This window comes from Blennius ocellaris, assembly GCF_963422515.1.
Source record: "Blennius ocellaris genome assembly, chromosome: 12".
In the NCBI taxonomy this organism is placed as follows: Eukaryota; Metazoa; Chordata; class Actinopteri; order Blenniiformes; family Blenniidae; genus Blennius; species Blennius ocellaris.
Genome location: NC_137661.1, coordinates 27,274,950 through 27,297,449, shown reverse-complemented (window position 1 = coordinate 27,297,449; position 22,500 = coordinate 27,274,950). Strand labels below are relative to the sequence as shown.

General features: G+C 48.1%; 2 protein-coding genes across 3 annotated transcripts in view; one reads left to right on the top strand and one right to left on the bottom strand.

Annotated features, from left to right (window-relative positions):
- The window catches only part of LOC308137858 (glypican-5-like), a gene marked incomplete at its 5' end in the record, with an annotated part of 24,127 nt that extends 16,961 nt beyond the window's left edge, over nucleotides 1-7,166 (bottom strand). The window contains 3 exon segments of the mRNA XM_080506732.1: nucleotides 241-788; nucleotides 4,554-4,715; nucleotides 6,905-7,166. Coding sequence (XP_080362858.1) covers nucleotides 241-788; nucleotides 4,554-4,715; nucleotides 6,905-7,166 — 972 coding nt within the window.
- Nucleotides 7,167-8,909: 1,743 nt separating this feature from the next.
- LOC308138038 (nuclear autoantigenic sperm protein-like) lies at nucleotides 8,910-17,805 on the top strand. 2 transcript variants are annotated; one of them, XM_080506973.1, is made up of 13 exons: nucleotides 8,910-9,044; nucleotides 10,038-10,076; nucleotides 10,810-10,923; nucleotides 12,563-12,643; nucleotides 12,722-12,828; nucleotides 13,088-13,176; nucleotides 13,251-13,318; nucleotides 13,869-13,942; nucleotides 15,190-15,378; nucleotides 16,020-16,189; nucleotides 16,506-16,679; nucleotides 16,768-16,893; nucleotides 17,631-17,805. In XM_080506973.1, exons 1-13 carry the CDS (start codon nucleotides 9,007-9,009, stop codon nucleotides 17,652-17,654), a joined length of 1,293 nt encoding a protein of 430 aa, XP_080363099.1. In that variant the 5' UTR covers nucleotides 8,910-9,006; the 3' UTR covers nucleotides 17,655-17,805. The 2 variants fall into 2 exon arrangements, with proteins under 2 accessions (XP_080363099.1, XP_080363100.1); XM_080506974.1 differs by having other exon boundaries at nucleotides 8,933-9,690.
- The last annotated feature ends 4,695 nt before the right edge of the window (nucleotides 17,806-22,500 follow it).

The following is a 22,500-nucleotide window of genomic DNA, read 5'->3' as shown; positions in this document are numbered from 1 at the left end:
AACCAGCCAGTAAATCAACCAACCAACCAGCCAGTAAACCAACCAACCAACCAACCAGCAAACCAACCAACCAACCAGCAAACCAACCAACCAACCAACCAAACAACCAACCAACACTTTTTAATTCACTTCTACATTCATCTTTTTGCTGCTGTTGCTCCTCGCCTCCGGTCTTTTTCTCTTGCGCGTCGTCACGACAACCCAGCAGAACGACGTACTTCTACGCGAAGCAGGACTCACCAGGCAGCCTCTCATGACGTTGACGCAGAGCCCGGCACACGGCCGGATCAGCGTCAGGCCTCGGCAGTGGGAGCAGTACTGCATCCTCACCAGGCCCCGCCCACAGTCCCTGGACAGCGCCACCTTCTCGGTGGCGTTCAGCACGTCTCCGGCGAGGCCGAGCAGCCGGCTCAGCGCCCGGCCGTGCCGGAGGGCGCGGGTCAGGCCGGCGGCCAGCAGGCGGGGGTGGGGGCCGAACGGGCCGACGTCCGGCTGCGTCAGCCGCAGGCAGTCGTCCCGGCGGCGCGGGGGGCGGGGCGGGAGGCGGGCCGACGCACGGCCGACCCCGGGGTTCAGCAGGCGGCGGTAGACCAGCGGGAAGAGGTCGCTGAAGAAGCGCCGTACGGCGTCGTCCGGCGAGGAGTCGGCCCCGCCGGACAGGTGCAGGCGGAGGCTGCGGAACAGCTGCAGCACCAGCGGCTGGCAGTCGGAGGCCAGGGCGGAGTAGGCGGAGTCGAACAGGGCGGAGGTCAGGTTGGACGTGAAGAAGACGAGCGAGTCGACGGTCTCTGGGACAAGAGGAGACAAGGGGACATAAGAGGGGACAAGAGGACACAAGAGTAGACCAGGAGACAAGGGGAGACAAGAGGAGACAAGGGGACACAAGAGGATACAAGAGGAGACAAGGGTTTGATACTTCCTGTCTCATGTGTGACACAGCAAAGAACCACTGACCGAATCACTGTGAGCAGAACTTCAGAACCGGCTCTCGGTTCCCTGCAGGGAGAACCAGGTCCTAGAACCAGGTCTGACAACCAGGTCTTAGAACCAGGTCTTTGAACCAGGTCTTAGAACCAGGTGTTTGAACTAGGTCTTTGAACCAGGTCTTTGAACTAGGTCTTTGAACCAGGTCTGAGAACCATGTCTTTGAACTAGGTCTTTGAACCAGGTCTTTGAACTAGGTCTTTGAACCAAGTCTTAGAACCAGGTCTTTGAACTAGGTCTGAGTGACAGGAGGCCTCCACTGCAGACCCCCGACTCGGCAGGTGACATCAAATTATGTGAGTGTGTGTGTGTGTGTGTGTGTGTGTGTGTGTGTGTGTGTGTGTGTGTGTGTCCAAGTCAAACACACACTGCATCAAGTAACATGTCAAAGACGGCTGGGAGGTCATGTGATTAGATCTTGACCCTCTGTGATTGGCCGACAGCTGCAATGTGGACAAGAGGCCAGGAAGGTCTCACACACACACACACACACACACACACACACACACACACACACACACACACACACACACACACACACACACACACACACACACACACACACACACACACACACGAGGAAAGATGATCCGCTGCCACTCAGCTCAGCTGTTCACGAGAGAAGCTGCTCAAAATTAATTCAATTAAATTGTTTGTCACTCGTCCGTTTTTCTTTTCCACTTTCATCTGGAGCTGCGGGACTTTTTAAAACTGCTGCTACAAAACTCTTTTAACTGCAATAGTTACAATGGAGGGCGAGCTGGGTCACAATTATTAGGTTTTAACTGGTTTTAACTGGAGAGAGAGAGAGGAGGGAGAGAGAGAGGTGGGGAGAGAGGGAGAGAGAGAGAGAGAGAGAGAGATGGGGAGAGGAGGGAGAGAGTGAGCAAGAGAGAGAGGAGGGAGAGAGAGCAAGAGAGAGAGAGGAGGGAGAGAGAGCAAGAGAGAGAGAGGGGGATGGAGAGATGGGGAGAGAGAGAGAGCGAGAGTGAGGGGGGAGAGAGAGACAGGGATAGAGAGAGAGAGAGCAAGAAGAGGGAGAGAGTGAGAGCAAGAGAAAGAGAGGAGGGAGAGAGAGCAAGAGAGGGGGAGATGAAGCGAGGGGGAGGGAGAGAGAGCGAGAGTGAGGGGGGAGAGAGGGAGATGGAGAGAGAGTGAGAGGAGAGAGAGACGAGGAGACAGAGTAAGAGAGAGATGGGAGAGAAAGAGGGGAGAGAGAGAGTGAAAGAGGGGGAGGGAGAGATGGGGAGAGAGCGCAAGAGAGAGAGAAAGAGAGCGAGAGTGAGGGGGGAGCGAGAGGGAGATGACGAGAGAGGGGGAGATGGAGAGAGAGGGGGGGAAAGAGGGAGAGAGAGAGGGGGGGAGATAGAGAGAGAGAGAGAAACAGAGGTACATGTTTACCATCCCTGTCTGCTGCTTTCATCAACTCTACCATTCTCATAATCTCCCCCTGAGATGAGCACACACACACACACACACACACACACACACACACACACACACACACACACACACACACACACACACACACACACACACACACAGACTGGTGAATGGCGCTGAGAGACAAGTGGACAAGCAGAGTATTCTTCCTTCTATTCACGGCGGCCCGTTAGAGACCGGCTGTTGCCGGGGGCAACAACACTTTGCCGTGGTTACGTGCTGAATGTAAACATTCTTCCTGCCCTGCTCTCTCATTGGTCAAGAACAAAACCCGATTATGGCGGCGACAGAGACGGACGGACTGGGCGGGTGGGGGTGGGGGGGTAGGGGGGGTGGAGGGCATGTGGGTGGGGGGGGGGGGGTGATGAGAGATCGTTCTCAACGACTCCACAGAACGACTGAAGTCCAGATTCCATGACGACGGTGAATCTGAACAATAAACCAACGATACTTCGGTTCTATCGTGGATCCTCCGGCTCGAGAGTTTCCAGGTTCTCTGTTCATGTATTTGAAATAACTTTATTCAAAAAGGTTGATGGCGTCATGAGTTTATATAAAAACCCACAGGCTGGCTGGACTTTGACCTTTGACCTCTGAGGAAGTGGGAGGGACTCTGGAGCAGGACGACCGTCATCATGTTAGAATCCATCAGGCCTCCGTCAGGCCTCCATCAGGCCTCCGTCAGTCGACTTCAATTCAACTTTATTTAAAACGCTCCGAAAACAACAAAGACTTTTCTTTTTAATCAAACTGACAGTGAAGCTGCTCCACCCTGGAGCTTTTTCTAGTCCTGACGGAGGTTCAGACTGATGGAGGTTTAGACTGATGGAGGTTCAGACTGATGGAGGTTTATTAATGGAGGTTTACTGATGGAGCTTCAGACTGATGGAGGTTTACTGATGGAGGTTCCGACTGATGGAGGTTCAGACTGATGGAGGTTTAGACTGATGGAGGTTCAGACTGATGGAGGTTTATTAATGGAGGTTTACTGATGGAGCTTCAGACTGATGGAGGTTTACTGATGGAGGTTTAGACTGAGAGATTCAGACTGATGGAGGTTTATTAATGGCGGTTCAGACTGATGGAGGTTTAGACTGATGGAGGTTCAGACTGATGGAGGTTTATTAATGGAGGTTTACTGATGGAGTTTCAGACTGATGGAGGTTTACTGATGGAGGTTCCGACTGATGGAGGTTCAGACTGATGGAGGCTTAGACTGATGGAGGTTCAGACTGATGGAGGTTTATTAATGGAGGTTTACTGATGGAGCTTCAGACTGATGGAGGTTTACTGATGGAGGTTCCGACTGATGGAGGTTCAGACTGATGGAGGTTTAGACTGATGGAGGTTCAGACTGATGGAGGTTTATTAATGGAGGTTTACTGATGGAGCTTCAGACTGATGGAGGTTTACTGATGGAGGTTCCGACTGATGGAGGTTCAGACTGATGGAGGTTTAGACTGAGAGATTCAGGCTGATGGAGGTTTATTAATGGCGGTTCAGACTGATGGAGGTTCAACTGATGGAGGTTCAGACTGATGGAGGTTTACTGATGGAGGTTCAGACTGATGGAGGTTCAACTGATGGAGGTTCAGACTTATGGAGGTTTATTAATAGAGGTTCAGACTGATGGAGGTTTACTGATGGAGGTTCAGACTTATGGAGGTTTAGACTGATGGAGGTTCAGACTTATGGAGGTTTATTAATAGAGGTTCAGACTGATGGAGGTTTACTGATGGAGGTTCAGACTGATGGAGGTTTACTGATGGAGGTTCAGACTTATGGAGGTTTATTAATAGAGGTTCAGACTGATGGAGGTTTACTGATGGAGGTTCAGACTGATGGAGGTTTACTGATGGAGGTTCAGACTGATGGAGGTTCAACTGATGGAGGTTTAGACTGATGGAGGTGTTTTTCATTGTATCCTGCTCCTGTAGATTCTTTAATTCATGTTTCTCTCAGTAGACGTCATGAATAAATGATAAACTGGTTAAAAGCAGTTTAAATGAGGTGACTAACTAAACGGCCCCACGCCGTCCCGGGTTCCTGGTCCTGAAGGAAGTGGTCCCAGGCCCCAGGTCCCAGGCCCCGGCCCCCCATGTCCCAGGTCCAGGTCCAGGTCTCACCTTGGTAGGCCCTGGTGTGACCAGATATCAGGTACTTGAGCTCGAAACTGAACGACCTGATCTTCTGCTGCGTCTCGCTGCGAACGGCCGTCATGTAGCCGTCCTCCATCCTGCTGGTGCAGCAGCCGGGCCCGGAGGGCAGGCACACCCGGAGAGCCGGGTCTGGACACACACACACACACACACACACACACACACACACACACACACACACACACACACACACACACACACACACACACACACACACACTCTCTATTATTATCATTATCATTATCATTATCATTATTATTATTATCATTACTATTATTATTATTATTATTATTATTATTGTTACTATTATTATTATTATTATTATTGTTACTATTATTATTATTATTATTGTTACTATTATTATTATTATTATTATCATTACTATTATTATTATTATTATTATTATTGTTACTATTATTATTATTATTATTATTATTATTGTTACTATTATTATTATTATTATTATTATCATTACTAGTATTATTATTATTATTATTATTATTATTATTATTATTTTACACTGACCAACTACTTTTGGAAAGTACTTTTGGTACTTTTGATACTTTCGTACTTTTGGTACTTTGGGTACTTTCGTACTTTTGGTACTTTCGTACTTTTGGTACTTCTGGTACTTTGGGTACTTTTGTACTTTTGGTACTTTCGTACTTTTGGTACTTTTGGTACCTCAGCAGCTGCTCAGGTAAAGAACAGACTTCTATGTAAACAACAGTATTTATAGAGTATTTATAGAAGTTTGAATATAAATAAACTTCTATAAATAGAGTATTTATAGAAGTTTCTTCACTCCAACGCAGATAAAAGTACATTTATGAATATTATGATTTATTCGTTTCAGTTTTGCTCTTCAGTCAATTAAACTTCTCCTGCTTACAGCTGACTTGTGTGTGTGTGTGTGTGTGTGTGTGTGTGTGTGTGTGTGTGTGTGTGTGTGCGTGTGTGTGTGTGCGTGTGTGTGTGTGTGTGTGCTGTAATCCCAGCTGACAGCCGCTGACGGAGGTCAAGCGGAGGGAGAAAGATGAGAGGAACCGTTGGGTGTGTGTGTGTGTGTGTGTGTGTGTGTGTGTGTGTGTGTGTGTGTGTGTGTGTGTGTGTGTGTGTGTGTGTGTGGGTGTGAACGAACATGATGAACGTTTGGAAAACGAGGTGATTCAGTGAAACCTCTGCTCCGGTGGCCTCTGATTTATTTATTTTTTTAATTCTAAAGTATTTATATCAAAAATATAAAATGCAGTTTGAGTCAAAGAATAAAAGCTTCGGGTTTCATGACGAGGTCATTTAACGTCTCTCTCTCTCTTTGTCGAATCAGAACCTGCCTGCTGGTGAAAAGCTGCAGTAAAGTAGAAAATAGAGTGAAGATTCTGTCTTTAATGTGATGAAATTCACTGCAACGTGTACAAACACCCTCTATTAACACTCTTAATAGATAGATAGATAGATAGATAGATAGATAGATAGATAGATAGATAGATAGATAGATAGATAGATAGATAGATAGATAGATAGATAGATAGATAGATAATTACTTTATTCATTTCCGAAGGGAAATTGTCTTGTTGCAGCAATCTGGTACATACGAATATTATAAAATACAATAGAATAGTAATAAAAGTAAAAAATAAAAATATAAAAATATCTGGGTATAAGACATAAAGTAAAACACAGAACGGAACATGGGCACTTAGAAATAAGCAGGAGATCAAAGCAAGATAAATAAATAGTAAGGTGCAGTGGCAGAGACATTAGAAGTAGGTATTATATAATAATAATAATAATAATAATACAGATAATAACAATGTGTAATAGTGTATAATACTCGTGTATAGTACTACTAATAATGGTAGCAATAAAATAACAATAACAATATGGTAGCAATAAAATAACAACAATATATCTATATATATCTCAGTAATAATAATAATAATACCAATAGTAACAGTATACTTATACTACTCTTAATGTGAAAGAACCAGATCATCTGATGAAAACATGAAACAGCAGCACGGCTTTCAGCCACACAACATCCCGTATGAACTTTAAACTCCTCAACTTGAGACTTAAATAATATAAAAATGTCCGTTCATAACATTATTATTTATAGTCGGAGTGGATCAGCGACACTTTCACACTATTTCTGCTGCTTTTCTACAGGAATAGCTCGTCATTCTGCCTCTAATCCCTCTATTTTCAAACCTCGGCGTGCAGCGGGTATATAAAGAAACTGTAAGAAGGAGCGTATCTATATCTCTATATATAGAGATATAGATATATATATATAGATAGATAGATGGAGGACTGACCTGTCCCGGGTCTGTCTGGAACCAGCTCCACCGGGCCGATCTGGCGCATCATGTAGGCCGTCTTCACCTCATGACAGCTGTCAGCCCCGGCCTCCCCGGCCTCCACCCAGGCCCCTCCGGCCTCCACCCAGGCCCCTCCGGTCCCTCCGGCCTCCACCCCGGCCCCTCCGGCCGCTGACCCCCAGCCAGGCTGGTCCAGGACCAGCAGGTGGAGCAGAATCAGCCGGAACAGGTCCACGTTCTGTGAGGCAGCGCGGAGCATTGCAACATGTCCGGGGGCAGAAGGAGAGTCTGCGGTCCGGCTGGATCAGGGGAGATCAGTGGTGGGGGTGGGTGGTGGTGGTGGGGGGGGGGGGGTCCTCGAGGGGGAGGGGATGGGGGGGGGGGGGGGATCCTCAGGGGGGAGTCCTCAGGGGGCCGCCGGCCAGCGTGCGTGAAAACTTCATCTGCGGCCGGTGAATGAGTGAATGTCTGCAGCCGCACTGTGTCCCTCCCCCCTCCGAGTTCTACCCTCCCTCTGCCCCCCCCCTCCTCTCTCCTCTCTCACCCCCCCCACCCTTCCCACCCTCCTCCTTCACCCTGCCCCCCCATAAAAAAACAACAAAAAAAACCAGTGCAAACTAAAAAAAAAGCACAATTCAATCACATAAATTCCATTAAAAAAGTAAATCAAGAACAAGAAGTCGTTTAATTGAAAATCGGACATGATCCTGTCGTCTGAATATGAACGTTTACATTTCAGTGGATATGAAATGCTAAATATGAAGATTTAGAAACTTGTGGAGGAGTTTTGTTTTCAATTTCACTTTGTGAGAAAAGTTTAAGCTTCAAAATTAAAAAACAAAAACAAACAAACATTGACGCCCCCTGTTGGCAATATGAGGCTGTAGCAAATATTTCCACAAATTATTATTATTATTGGTATTTATTTTTTGTGAGTCCTTTAAAGTTTACATTAAGAGACTATGGCTCCATTTTATCAGTCCTCTCATGACGAATGCCTTCCGCCTCTATCCTCAAACCAAGAGCGCCACCTGGTGGAGTCAGAAAATAAAGAAAGTGATCCACAAAACGTCTGGGTTAATGAATAATAAGAAGCCCTCCTTCAACGTTTAAAAAAAAAAAAAGAGTTTATACACAAAAAAGTCAATGTTTAAAAAAAAAAAAAAATATATATATATATATGTCTCTTTCTCTTTTGATTTAATTCCAATGTAAAAGTCCAGATTAATATGTTATTAATATGTTATTAACATGTATTTGTTTGTTTATGCACATTTGCTGCTTCCCCCTTTGTATTTCTGTTTTATTTGTTTGTTTGTTTGTTTATTCAGTGTTCTCTTTCTGATTGATGATTGCATTCTTAGCCACCACTAGAGTTTGTAACTTTTCTTGTTCAATAATAAAAAAAACAAAGAAAATACATTTAAAAGAAAAAAAAAACCCAAAACGTCTGTGTTAATGAAAAAGAAGCCCTCCTTCAACTTAAAAAAAAAAATTAGTTTATACTATATTTTTCATCTCTGAAAAAAGTCAATTTTTCAAAAAAATATACAAATATATGTCTCTTTCTCTTTTGATTTAATTCCGATGTAAAAGTTTGTTTATGCACATTTGACTGCTTCCCTCTGTATTTCTGTTTTGTTTGTTTAATCTTCTTTGTGATTGATGTTTGCATGCTACTTAGCTACCAGTCGTGTTTGTAACTTTTCTTATTCAATAATTTAAAAAAACAAAACAATAGAAAATAAATTAAAACAAACGTCTGGGTGAAGATTACCTATTTTCCCACGGGCCTTGAATGCATCACGGGCCGTGAACACGTCACGGGCCATGAACACGTCACGGCACTGGACGCGTCACGGCGCCGCGGCCCCTTTAAGAACACTCTCCCGCGTCTGGATTCAAGCGGAAGCAGAAACCCCCTCCCTTCCCGCGCTCAGCGAGCTCCTCTCGGTACGTCCAGGTGCGACTCCTGTAACCCCCGGAACGCCCCCCCCCCCCCTCTCTCCCCACCCCCCCACCGCCTCGCCCACCGCTCCGCCCCCCCCCCCACGGCCACTGCCCGCGTGTCTCCGCACCGTGCCCTCCGTCCGGAGAGAATGCCCGGGGCAGAGCCCGCCGCGTCCGGCTCCCGGAGGTAAGACGTCGGCGGCGGAGCGCGGCGCGCGGCTAGCATGTAGCTCCTCTGCCGCGGCTAACCGCGTCGCGTCCCGCGAGGCAACGCTCCGCTATTCGTCACCGTGTGAACGCGCGCAGATGCGCGGCTGGAGCGACGCTCGATCGATATGACGTCACGTCAGGTCGGCGATCGATCGGCCGCTGCCGTGCTCGCGCATGATGCGAACAACAACAACAACAGCCACAACTCAGTGTAGCTCGTGAGCAGTTGAAGGTTCCCCGCTGACGTTTACGGTCACGTGACCAAACAAAACAAACCTGAACCCATGGAAGTACGTCAGCGTCCGTTTGGGTTTGTAACCCTTCAGGCTTTTAATTTGAAAGTTCTTGTATCTAAAGCGTCCAGTTCGATTTGACCTTTATTAGAATATCGGATCCCAGGAGCTGCATTCAGAATCTGCTGTGTCTGTGTGAGCTGGACTGGCTCCGCCCCCACACACGCCCATCCATGGGAAGAGGAGGAAGTACTTCCTCTCGTGGCGCCATGTGCCAAATCCCCCCTCAATGACACGACTGGGAGATATGGCGGAAATTTCACGACTTTTATTTTGTAGTAAATTCATGATTTTTTTTATCATCTACAATTAATGTAAACGTACTAAAAGGTAAACAACAACACTTGGAATAACTGCGTCACGTTTTCAAATAATCCTTCATCTAAATGTTTTTAAATGTCATTAAAGCAAAGTTATATTTATAGTTAGTTATTCAGGCTTGTTGTATTTAATTAAAATGTTCTTAATGCTGGTTTTACGTCATTTGACTGTTCTTACTCTTTGTTATATTTATAGTTATGTCAATAAGGCTTGTTATATTTAATATACATGTTTTTAACCAGGTTATGTTTAATATTAATATTATTAATCCAGGTTATATTTAATAGGAATGTTATTAATGTGGTTATGTTTATTATAAATAAAGTTTGTTGAGCTAACCTGATGAATCGTTGCAGCGAGGAAGAGGAGCAGCCGAGCTCGTCCTCAGCAGACAGGTGAGCTTCTCCATCAGGTGTGACTCACCTCCACCAGGTGTGACTCACCTCCACCAGGTGATTTTCACCTCCACCTGGTGTGACTCACCTCCACCTGGTGTGACTCACCTCCACCAGGTGATTTTCACCTCCACCTGGTGTGACTCACCTCCACCAGGTGTGACTCACCTCCACCAGGTGTTTCCCACCTCCACCAGGTGTAACTCACCTCCACCAGGTGTGACTCACCTCCACCTGGTGTTTCTCACCTCCACCAGGTGTGACTCACCTCCACCAGGTGATTTTCACCTCCACCTGGTGTGACTCACCTCCACCTGGTGTGACTCACCTCCACCAGGTGATTTTCACCTCCACCTGGTGTGACTCACCTCCACCAGGTGTGACTCACCTCCACCAGGTGTTTCCCACCTCCACCAGGTGTAACTCACCTCCACCAGGTGTTTCCCACCTCCACCAGGTGTGACTCACCTCCACCAGGTGTGACTCACCTCCACCAGGTGTTTCCCACCTCCACCAGGTGTGACTCACCTCCACCAGGTGTGACTCACCTCCACCAGGTGTTTCCCACCTCCACCAGGTGTGACTCACCTCCACCTGGTGTTTCTCATCTCCACCAGGTGTGACTCACCTCCACCAGGTGTGACTCCCCTCCACCAGGTGTGACTCACCTCCACCAGGTGTGACTCACCTCCACCCTCTGTGTTGACAAAGTGTCTTGTTTCCCGGCTTGCAGCTCGGGCGACGTGATGGAAGAGGCCAAGAAGCTGATCGGCACGGGGAACCGCCACCTCGTGATGAGAGACGTCGCTTCTGCCGTCGGCGTCTTCCAGAATGCCTGTGGCATGTTGTGAGTCGTTTTACTGCCTTCTGGACTCGTTTTACTGCATTTTGGTATCGTTTTACTGGCTTCTGAGTCGTTTTACTGCCTTCTGGACTCGTTTTACTGCATTTTGGTATCGTTTTACTGCCCTTTGAGTCGTTTTACTGCCTTCTGGACTCGTTTTACTGCCTTCTGAGTAGTTTTACTGGCTTCTGAGTTGTTTTACTGCCTTCTGGACTCGTTTTACTGCATTTTGGTATCGTTTTACTGCCTTTTGAGTCGTTTTACTGCCTTCTGGACTCGTTTTACTGCCTTCTGAGTCGTTTTACTGCCTTCTGAGTCGTTTTACTGCCCTTTGGTATCGTTCAGTTACTTTCCTGCTACCAGGCACTGTTGTGGTACCAAGTACTGTTGTGATACCATGTACTGTCATGGTACCAGGTACTTTCCTGGTACCAGGTACTTTCCGGGTACCAGGTACTTTCCTGCTACCATGTACTGTCGTGGTACCAGGTACTGTCGTGGTAACATGTACTGTCGTGGTACCATGTACTGTCATGGTACCAGGTACTTTCCTGCTGCCATGTACTGTCATGGTACCAGGTACTGTCGTGGTACCATGTACTGTCATGGTACCAGGTACTGTCATGGTACCAGGTAATTTCCTGCTACCATGTACTGTCGTGGTACCAGGTACTGTCATGGTACCAGGTACTTTCCTGCTACCATGTACTGTCGTGGTACCAGGTACTGTTGTGGTACCAGGTACTTTCCTGCTACCATGTACTGTTGTGGTACCAGGTACTTTCCTGCTACCATGTACTGTCATGGTACCAGGTACTGTTGTGGTATCAGGTACTGTCGTGGTACCAGGTACTTTCCTGCTACCATGTACTGTCATGGTACCAGGTACTGTTGTGGTATCAGGTACTGTCGTGGTACCAGGTACTTTCCTGCTACCATGTACTGTCATGGTACCAGGTACTGTTGTGGTACCAGGTACTTTCCTGCTACCATGTACTGTCGTGGTACCAGGTACTGTCGTGGTACCAGGTACTGTCGTGGTACCAGGTACTGTCATGGTACCAGGTACTTTCCTGCTACCATGTACTGTCGTGGTACCAGGTACTGTTGTGGTATCAGGTACTGTCGTGGTACCAGGTACTTTCCTGCTACCATGTACTGTCATGGTACCAGGTACTGTTGTGGTATCAGGTACTGTCGTGGTACCAGGTACTTTCCTGCTACCATGTACTGTCATGGTACCAGGTACTGTTGTGGTATCAGGTACTGTCGTGGTACCAGGTACTTTCCTGCTACCATGTACTGTCATGGTACCAGGTACTGTCGTGGTACCAGGTACTTTCCTGCTACCATGTACTGTTGTGGTACCAGGTACTGTCGTGGTACCAGGTACTTTCCTGCTACCATGTACTGTCATGGTACCAGGTACTGTTGTGGTACCAGGTACTTTCCTGCCACCAGGTACTGTCGTGGTACCAGGTACTTTCCTGGGCTGTGACTCCGCCCACACCACAGTGGAACTACGTTGTAGTGTAATGAAGCCGAGGTTCAGTGGAAAAGCGGCGTTAGTGATTCGCTATTGGTTTTCTGCTGTTTGATGGACCTGCCCCCCCCCCCCTCCCCCCCCCCCCCCCCCCCACAGGGCTGCCCGGTACGGGGACATAGCTAACGAGTGCGGCGAGGCCTTCTTCCTGTGTGGGAAGTCCCTCCTGGAGCTCGCCAGGTGAGTGGAGCCGCCAGAAGGTGACGTTGTTTCTCTGAGTCGTTCGGCTGAGCGTCGTCTTCCGGTCCCTCCGGACAGGATGGAGAACGGCGTCCTGGGCAACGCGCTGGAGAGGATCCCGGAGGAGGCGGAGCCGGAGGCGGAGCCAGACAACGCCGCCGACGAGACGGCCGACAGCGTCGACGGTCGGTCCGCCATGTTTTCAAACTCCTGACGAACTCCTGTTTGTTCTTCAGCGCTAATCTGATTTTAATAACCTTAAAAAAAAAAAAATAAAAATTTTTAAAGTTAAACTCTGAAAATGTTTCTGGTTTTAAATCCCACAAATAAGTTTTACTGCTTTTAAAACCTTAAAAAAAAACAAAAAAACTTTTAAAGTTCAACTCTGAAAATCTTTCTGGTTTTAAATGTGACATATGAGTTTTTCTGCTTTTCTCCCGGCAGACGAGGAGGAAGAGGAAGACGAGGAAGACGAAGATGAGGAGGAGGAGGAGGACGATGAAGACGACGGAGAAGAAAAGGGACAAAACAAGGTGACGGTCTGAAAGACGGGACTGAGAGACAAAAAGACACTTTGAGACCAGAGGTGTTGTTTTGCCGTTTCCAGGACGACGAGGTGGGAAACCTGCAGCTGGCCTGGGAGATGCTGGAGGTCGCCAAGGTCATCTACCAGAGGTGAGGGGGGGGAGGGAGGGGGGGGGGGGGGGGGGGGCTGCTCACCACCGTGGTCTCTCGCTCTCTGTCTCTCGCTCTCTGTCTCTCTCTGTCTGTCTCTCTCTCCCTCCCCCCCTCTCTCTCTCTCTCCCTCTCTTCCCCTCTCCTCTCCTCTCTCTCTCACTCTCCCTCTCTCTCTCCCTCTCTCTCTTCCTCTCTCCCTCTCTCTCTCTCGCCCCCTCTCTCTCTCTCCCTCTCCCCCTCTCTCTCCCTCTCTCTCTCTCTCTCGCTCTCTGTCTCTCTCTGTCTGTCTCTCTCTCCCTCCCCCCCTCTCCCTCTCTTCCCCTCTCCTCTCTCTCTCTCACTCTCCCTCTCCCCCTCTCTCTTCCTCTCCCCCTCTCTCTCTCCTCTCTCTCTCTCTTGCCCCCTCGCTCTCTCTCTCCCTCTCCCCCCCTCTCTCTCTTTCTCTCTCTTTCTCTCTCACTCACTCACTCTCTCTCTCTCTCCTCTCTCTCCTCTCTCTCCCTCTCCCTCTCTCTCTCTCTCTCTCTCTCCCCCCCCCCCCCCCCAGGAGGGAGGGTGAAGACGACCAGCTGATGGCGGCTCAGACGTACCTGAAGCTGGGGGAGGTCAGCACCGAGTCAGGTGAGGCTCCGCCCCCAAAGCCTCTTTTATCGTCACGGTGGAGGACGAGGGTGGAGGACGAGGGTGGAGGACGAGGGTCTGACCTTCGCTGAAGTTTGTTTTCATCTGCAACCATAATTACATGTTATTACATATATTACATATTATATAATTATTACACTATTACATATTATTACATATAATACCATTATTACATATTGTTCAATTATTACACATTACTACATATTGTACCAGTATCACATATTATTCCATATTATACCATTATTACATATTACATATTATTACATATGTTACATATTATAGCATTACATATTATTACCTATATATTGCATATTGTACCATTATCACATATTATTACATATTGTGCCATTATTACATATTGCATATTGTATCATATCACATATTATTAAATATATTACACATTATACCATCATTACATTTTACACCATTATTACATATATTACATATTGTGCCATTATTACATATTATTACATATATTACATATTGTACCATTATTACATTTATAACAATCATATAACAACGATAAACTTGCAGACAGGAGAGTATTTTACTATGAAAGAGCGAACTAGGAAACGTTGTTGTTGATTGAAGGTTGACTTGGGGAAGTAAACAGTAGTTGTGGCCCCCTGCTGGCTGAACAGGGAAGTAAACAGTGGTTGTGGCCCCCTGCTGGCTGAACAGGGAAGTAAACAGTGGTTGTGGCCCCCTGCTGGCTGAACAGGGAAGTAAACAGTGGTTGTGGCCCCCTGCTGGCTGAACAGGGAAGTAAACAGTGGTTGTGGCCCCCTGCTGGCTGAACAGGGAAGTAAACAGTGGTTGTGGCCCCCTGCTGGCTGAACAGGGAACTAAACAGTGGTTGTGGCCCCCTGCTGGCTGAACAGGGAAGTAAACAGTGGTTGTGGCCCCCTGCTGGCTGACCAGGGAAGTAAACAGTGGTTGTGGCCCCCTGCTGGCTGAACAGGGAAGTAAACAGTAGTTGTGGCCCCCTGCTGGCTGAACAGGGAAGTAAACAGTGGTTGTGGCCCCCTGCTGGCTGAACAGGGAAGTAAACAGTGGTTGTGGCCCCCTGCTGGCTGAACAGGGAAGTAAACAGTGGTTGTGGCCCCCTGCTGGCTGAACAGGGAAGTAAACAGTGGTTGTGGCCCCCTGCTGGCTGAACAGGGAAGTAAACAGTGGTTGTGGCCCCCTGCTGGCTGACCAGGGAACTAACAGTGGTTGTTGTTTAGGGAACTACCCCCAGGCGCTGCAGGACTTCCAGGAGTGTCTGTCCCTGCAGCAGAAGCTGCTGCCGCCTCACAGCCGCCTGCTGGCCGAGACCCACTTCCACCTGGCCTCCACCTGCTGCCTCACGGGGCAGTACTGCCGGGCCCAGGGGCACTACGGCAGCTCCATCGCCGTCATCCAGGCCCGCATGGGTGAGCCTCCGTCACCACTGCTGCTCCACACACAGACCAGAGGGCCGGGTTCTAGGGCCGGCTTCTAAGACCTGGTTCTAAGACCTGGTTCTAAGACTTGGTTCTGGGGCCTGGTTCTAGGACTTGGTTCTAGGACTTGGTTCTAAGACTTTGTTGTAGGGCCGGGTTCTAGGGCCTGGTTTTAGGACTTGGTTGTAGGGCCTGGTTCTAGGACCTGGTTCTAGGACTTGGCTCTAAGACTTGGTTCTAGGGCCTGGTTCTAGGACTAGGGTCTAAGACTTGGTTCTAGGACTTGGTTCTAGGACTTGGTTCTAGGGCCTGGTTCTAGGACTTGGTTCTGGGACTTGGTTCTAGGGCCTGGTTCTAGGACTTGGTTCTAGGGTCTGGTTCTAGGGCCTGGTTCTAGGACTTGGTTCTAGGACTTGGTTCTAGGGTCTGGTTCTAGGGCCTGGTTCTAGGACTTGGGTCTAGGACTTGTTCTGGGGCCTGGTTCCAAGACTTGGTTCTAGGACCTGGTTCTGGGACCTGGTTCTGTGACCTGGTTCTAACTCCCGGTTCTCAGACTGTTCTCAGGCTGAAGTAGGCCTGAGGGTTCCACGCCGTGGCGGAACGTGTCCTTACTGCTGGTTCTCGCCCCCCAGCGATGCTGCAGGAGGCGATCGAGGCGGCAGGAGGAGGCGACGGAGCCGAGAAGGAGGTGAAGGAGCTGAAGGAGCTGGAGGAGCTCCTGCCGGACATCAAAGAGAAGGTGGAGGACGCAAAGGAGAGCCAGAGGACGGCCGGCGCCGCCTCCCAGGCCCTCCAGACCCTGGTGAGGCGCCACCTGCTGGCTGCTGCAGGCCCTGCACACACACACACACACACACACACACACACACACACACACACACACACACACACACACTAGAGCTACACTCGGTAGAACGTATATTTAACTAGAGCTATACTCGGTAGAGCGAAGATTTAACTAGAGCTACACTCGGTAGAATGTAATTTTAACTAGAGCTACAGTCGATAGAGCGCAGACCTTCGCCAACGCCCCATTGGTTTAAGGACTTAGCATGGCTAGCACGATAGCCGTTAGCACACGCGGTTCCAACGTGAGCTCCGCCTCTCGCCGCCTGCAGGGCGGAGCCTCCACGTCGTCGGCGTTCCCGGGGGAAACCAGCGGCGCGTCCTCGTCGGCGGCGGCGTTTCCCAGTGGCGGCCAGAGCCAGTCGTTCCAGACGAAGACGCCGCCGTCCTCCGAGGCCTCGTCCTCCAGACCCGTCTCCGACATCTCCCACCTCGTCAGGAAGAAGGTGAGGCGCCGTCTTCACGTTCCCCCCGGGGGGCGACGGACGTTCTGTTGTCATGGAGACGGTGACGTGTGGTTCTGTCTGTGAGCAGAAGGCCTCCGACACGCCGCCCGACGCCGCCGCCGCCGCCGCTAAGAGAGCCAAACGTGGAGCCGCGGACGACGGCGGCTCCGAGTCTGGAGCCGGCGGCGGAGCACCGGAGGGAACCACACACCAGGTGAACGTCTGAGATCGGGAACATGAGGGAACCCTACGGTTCTTCTATTGTTCTAGTGGGTGGTGTTCTAGTGTTGTAGTGGGTGGTGTTCTATTGTTCTAGTGGGTGGTGTTCTATTGTTCTAGTGGGTGGTGTTCTATTGTTCTATTGTTCTAGTGGGTGGTGTTCTATTGTTCTAGTGGGTGGTGTTCTATTTTTCTAGTGGGTGGTGCTCTATTGTTCTATTGGGTGGTCTATTCTACTATTGGGTGGTGTTCTATTGTTCTAGTGGATGGTGTTCTATTTTTCTAGTGGGTGGTGCTCTATTGTTCTATTGGGTGGTCTATTCTACTATTGGGTGGTGTTCTATTGTTCGAGTGGATTTTGTTCTATTGTTCTAGTGGGTGGTGCTCTATTGTTCTAGTGGGTGGTGTTCTATTTTTCTAGTGGGTGGTGCTCTATTGTTCTATTGGGTGGTGTTCTATTCTACTATTGGGTGGTGTTCTATTGTTCGAGTGGGTGGTGTTCTATTGTTCTAGTGGGTTGTGTTCTATTGTTCTATTGGGTGGTGTTCTATTCTACTATTTGGTGGTGTTCTATTGTTCGAGTGGGTGGTGCTCTATTGTTCTATTGGGTGGTGTTCTATTGGGTGGTGTTCTATTCTTATATTAGTAGTGTTCTAGTCTTCTATTGGGTGGTGTTCTATTGTTCTTCTGTAAACCTGAAGACCTAATCATGGACGTTCTCTCCTCCTCCAGCCGGCGGCCGATCCCTCAGCATGACGCCCTCTGGCCCCGCCTCCACCCCCACCTCCAGCCCCGGCTCCGCCCCTGACCCCGCCTCCAGCCCCGCCCCCGGCCCCACGCCGCCTCCCAACTCCTCTGTATGTAAATAAAATCCATCTTCTCATCTCTTCACTTTTCTATACTTGTACTACACAAAATAAACCGTTTGCAAATGTCCCTTGGTTTTTCCTGTCTGAAAGTGTGAAAATAGAATATTTAACAACAACAACAACAACAAAAAACCTTTAATTTAAGAAATATATCGGCCACGAGTTTGTTTGTTTTTAAAACTCAATCTGTGCTCTCTATTCACTCGCTGTTTAAAGTACTATAATGTTCCACCACTAGGGGGCTCTCTATTCTCTAGCTGTTTAAAAGTACTATAGTTTCCACCACTAGGGGGCTCTTTTCACTCGCTGTTTAAAAGTACTATAGTTTCCACCACTAGGGGGCTCTCTATTCACTAGCTGTTTAAAAGTACTATCGTTTCCACCACTAGGGGGCTCTCTATTCACTCGCTGTTTAAAAGTACTATAGTTTCCACCACTAGGGGGCTCTCTATTCACTAGCTGTTTAAAGTATTATAATGTTCCACCACTAGGGGGCTCTCTATTCACTAGCTGTTTAAAAGTACTATAGTTTCCACCACTAGGGGGCTCTCTATTCACTAGCTGTTTAAAAGTACTATAGTTTCCACCACTAGGGGGCTCTCTATTCACTAGCAGTTTAAAAGTACTATAGTTTCCACCACTAGGGGGCTCTCTATTCACTAGCAGTTTAAAAGTACTATAGTTTCCACCACTAGGGGGCTCTCTATTCACTAGCTGTTTAAAGTATTATAATGTTCCACCACTAGGGGGCTCTCTATTCACTAGCTGTTTAAAGTATTATAATGTTCCACCACTAGGGGGCTCTCTATTCACTCACTGTTTAAAGTATTATAATGTTCCACCACTAGGGGGCTCTCTATTCACTCGCTGTTTAAAGTATTATAGTTTCCACCACTAGGGGGCTCTCTATTCACTAGCTGTTTAAAAGTACTATAGTTTCCACCACTAGGGGGCTCTCTATTCACTAGCTGTTTAAAAGTACTATAGTTTCCACCACTAGGGGGCTCTCTATTTACTCGCTGTTTAAAAGTACTATAGTTTCCACCACTAGGGGGCTCTCTATTCACTAACTGTTTAAAAGTACTATAGTTTCCACCACTAGGGGGCTCTCTATTCACTCGCTGTTTAAAGTATTATAATGTTCCACCACTAGGGGGCTCTCTATTCACTAGCTGTTTAAAGTATTATAATGTTCCACCACTAGGGGGCTCTCTATTCACTCGCTGTTTAAAGTATTATAATGTTCCACCACTAGGGGGCTCTCTATTCACTCGCTGTTTAAAGTATTATAATGTTCCACCACTAGGGGGCTCTCTATTCACTAACTGTTTAAAAGTACTATAGTTTCCACCACTAGGGGGCTCTCTATTCACTCGCTGTTTAAAGTATTATAATGTTCCACCACTAGGGGGCTCTCTATTCACTCGCTGTTTAAAGTGTTATAATGTTCCACCACTAGGGGGCTCTGTATTTAAATGAAGTTCCATGGCAGAATAGTAATAACGGAGAAGAATCAACCAGAGCAACGTGTCCCCAGCGTCCCTCGTCTCCAGCATCCAGGTTGTAAGTGGAGCACAAAGGAGACGAGGACAAAGGAGACGAGGACAAAGGAGCCGAGGCGTCAGATGTGACAGTTCACCTTTTGTTTGCTAAATGACGCGGCGGCGGCGGCGCTGCTCTGGTGGTGATGGATGGACGGCGCTCGGCGTCCCGCCGGGGCCGACATACAAATGATGAGCAATCTCTAAATACCATCGCGTCCGCCGCCGTTATTAATGTCCCCTCTGCTAGCGGCGAGCCGCGCGGCCCCCCCCCCCTCTCCCGCGCGGCGCTAGCAGGCGTCAGCGACGCGTCTGGTCCGGTGATCAGTCACGCCGCGCGACGACGGCCCGAACGGGTTTTTAAACGCCAGGAATTCACCTTCATTTCCACTTTCATGTTCTTCCTCAGGACCTCCTGGTGGGCGGGGCTTCAGCCAGCCAGCCAGCCAATCACAGCAAGGACTTACTTGCTTTATTTAATTGATCTTGATAAATCTCTTACCTTTTTTATTAAACTTCATTATTTCTTTTAATGCATTTCTTTATGAGCTTTAACGTATTTATTTTATTTATATGTTTCTTATGTCTTTAAAGTTTTTCTGTATTTCTTGAATTTCATTGTAAAGCAGTGACTTGCCCTGTTGAGTGGTGCTCTAGTAATACACTTGCCTTGCCTTGATGGATGTATGTATATATATATATATATATATATATATACGTGTATGTATATATATGTGTGTATGTATATATATATGAGAGAGAGATAGACGACCATTAGCAGTTGATATGCTTTGCTGTGCTGCAGAGATGAGCATTAGCGGTTGAGATTAGCATTAGCTTTAGCAGTTGAGACGTGCTGCAGAGATTAGCATTAGCAGTTGAGGCTGCAGCGGCTGGACCTGCCCTCGAGTACACAGGAGGATCCGGTCCAGGACGCTAACGAAGGCAGAGGTCACCCAGAGCTGATCACAGAGATGAAAGGGAAACATGGCCGACGGCGGGATCAAAAGCACCCGGAGAAAAGACAAATATCCAGAACGACACGCCGACGAGGCTAATGAGCATTAATGGTTGAAGACCTGCTGAGCATTCAGCTCACGGGGCGATGCAGAGGGGCGGCTGATCGAGAACGCTCCTCTGGTTCTACTGTCAGTAGAACACTCCTCTGGTTCTAGAACACTCCTCCTCCTCTGGTTCTACTGACAGTAGAACACTCCTCTGGTTCTACTGTCAGTAGAACACTCATCTGGTTCTAGAACACTCCTCTGGTTCTACTGTCAGTAGCACACTCCTCCTCTGGTTCTAGAACACTCCTCCTTTGGTTCTACTGTCAGTAGCACACTCCTCTGGTTCTACAACACTCCTCCTTTGGTTCTACTGTCAGTAGCACACTCCTCCTCTGGTTCTAGAACACTCCTCCTTTGGTTCTACTGTCAGTAGAACACTCCTCTGGATCTAGAACACTCCTCCTTTGGTTCTACTGTCAGTAGAACACTCCTCTGGATCTACTGTCAATAGAACACTCTGGTTCTAGAACACTCCTCTGGTTCTACTGTCAATAGAACACTCCTCTGGTTCTAGAACACTCCTTTGGTTCTACTGTCAGTAGAACACTCCTCTGGATCTACTGTCAATAGAACACTCCTCTGGTTCTAGAACACTCCTCTGGTTCTACTGTCAGTAGAACACTCCTCTGGTTCTAGAACACTCCTCTGGTTCTACTGTCAGTAGCACACTCCTCCTCTGGTTCTAGAACACTCCTCCTCCTCTGGTTCTACTGTCAGTAGAACACTCCTCTGGTTCTAGAACACTCCTCTGGTTCTACTGTCAGTAGAACAGACGCCGGTCAGGACGTGACGGTTCAGCTGCTCCTTCACTTCCTGGTCAAACGACTGACATCATAACGACAGACTGATGATGTCATAACGACGACAGACTGGTCGTCATAACGACTACAGGCTGATGATGCCGTCCTGCTGCAGAACGATTCCAGTGAGTTGGAACATCTGGAGGTGAAGGTTCTGACAGACGGCGGCCACCAGAGGGCAGTGTGACGCTTCCCGCCCTGCGTCCTGCTGGCTCGTCTTCTCTGGTCCTGAACTTTGACCGTCTTCTGCCAACATTTAGAATTGGAAGAGTTTGTGAAGATTCTCAAAATGACATCAACACTGTTGTTTTTTAAGTTTCGTCCATAATTTCTTATATTTTGAGGGTTTTTTTGTTTTGTTTTTTTACTTTATTGAAGGAGACATGTTATACAGAATCCACTTCCTCAAGGTTTTCTAGCAGTAATTATCGCCCCCTGGGTCGGGTCAGAGCCACGCCCCCCCTGGGGGTCATATCAGAGCCACGCCCCCCTGGGGGTCATATCAGAGCCACGCCCCCCTGGGTCAGGTCAGACCCGAGACGTGACACTTGGCTCCCTGCCGGGGTCTGAAGCTCCAAGTCTTCTGGGGTCAAACAGCTGCAAATAGCAGGCGTCCAGGAATGAACACACACACACACACACACACACACACACACACACACACACACACACACACACACACACACACACACACACACACACACACACACACACACACACACAGGATGGAGGTTGGACCCCAGCACAGTTCATGTAATGTGAGTTTTCAGGGGTTTCTATTTTCTATTAGCTTTGCTTCTCTGGAACGATTTTGTCGTATTTGGCGCTCTATAGATAAAGTTAAATTGAATTCTGAGACTTTGAAATGGTCTCATTTATATATGTCAATCTCTATTCACTGGCTGTTTACGAAAGCTATAGTTTCCACCACTAGGGGGCTCTCTATTCACTCGCTTTTATTACTGTTATTTGAATGGAGCAATATTCACCCAGTTTGGTCTTGAAGTTGGTTTCCCCGTTGGTCACGTCCATCTTCAAGTTGGCTTCCCGTTGGTCACGTCGTCTTGAAGTTGGTTTCCTGCTGCTCGTGTCGTATTGAAAGTTGGTTTCCCGTTGGTCACGTTGTCTTGAAGTTTCTTTCTCGTTGGTCACGTCGTCTTGAAGTTGGTTTCCCCGTCGGTCATGTTGGTTTCCCGTCGGTCACGTCGTCTTGAAGTTGGTTTTCCGTCGGTCATGCCGTCTTGAAGTTGGTTTCCCGTTGGTCATGCCGTCTTGAAGTTGGTTTCCTGTTCCTGTTGGTCACGGCGTCTTGAAGTTGGTTTCCC

Coding starts and splice junctions, on each gene's coding strand:
- LOC308138038 (XM_080506973.1), top strand. CDS start 9,007: ATGCCCGGGGCAGAGCCCGCCGCGTCCGGCTCCCGGAG. Junction 15,379..16,019: donor CGTCATCCAGGCCCGCATGG/GTGAGCCTCCGT, acceptor CTCGCCCCCCAG/CGATGCTGCAGGAGGCGATC. Junction 16,680..16,767: donor CCCACCTCGTCAGGAAGAAG/GTGAGGCGCCGT, acceptor GTCTGTGAGCAG/AAGGCCTCCGACACGCCGCC.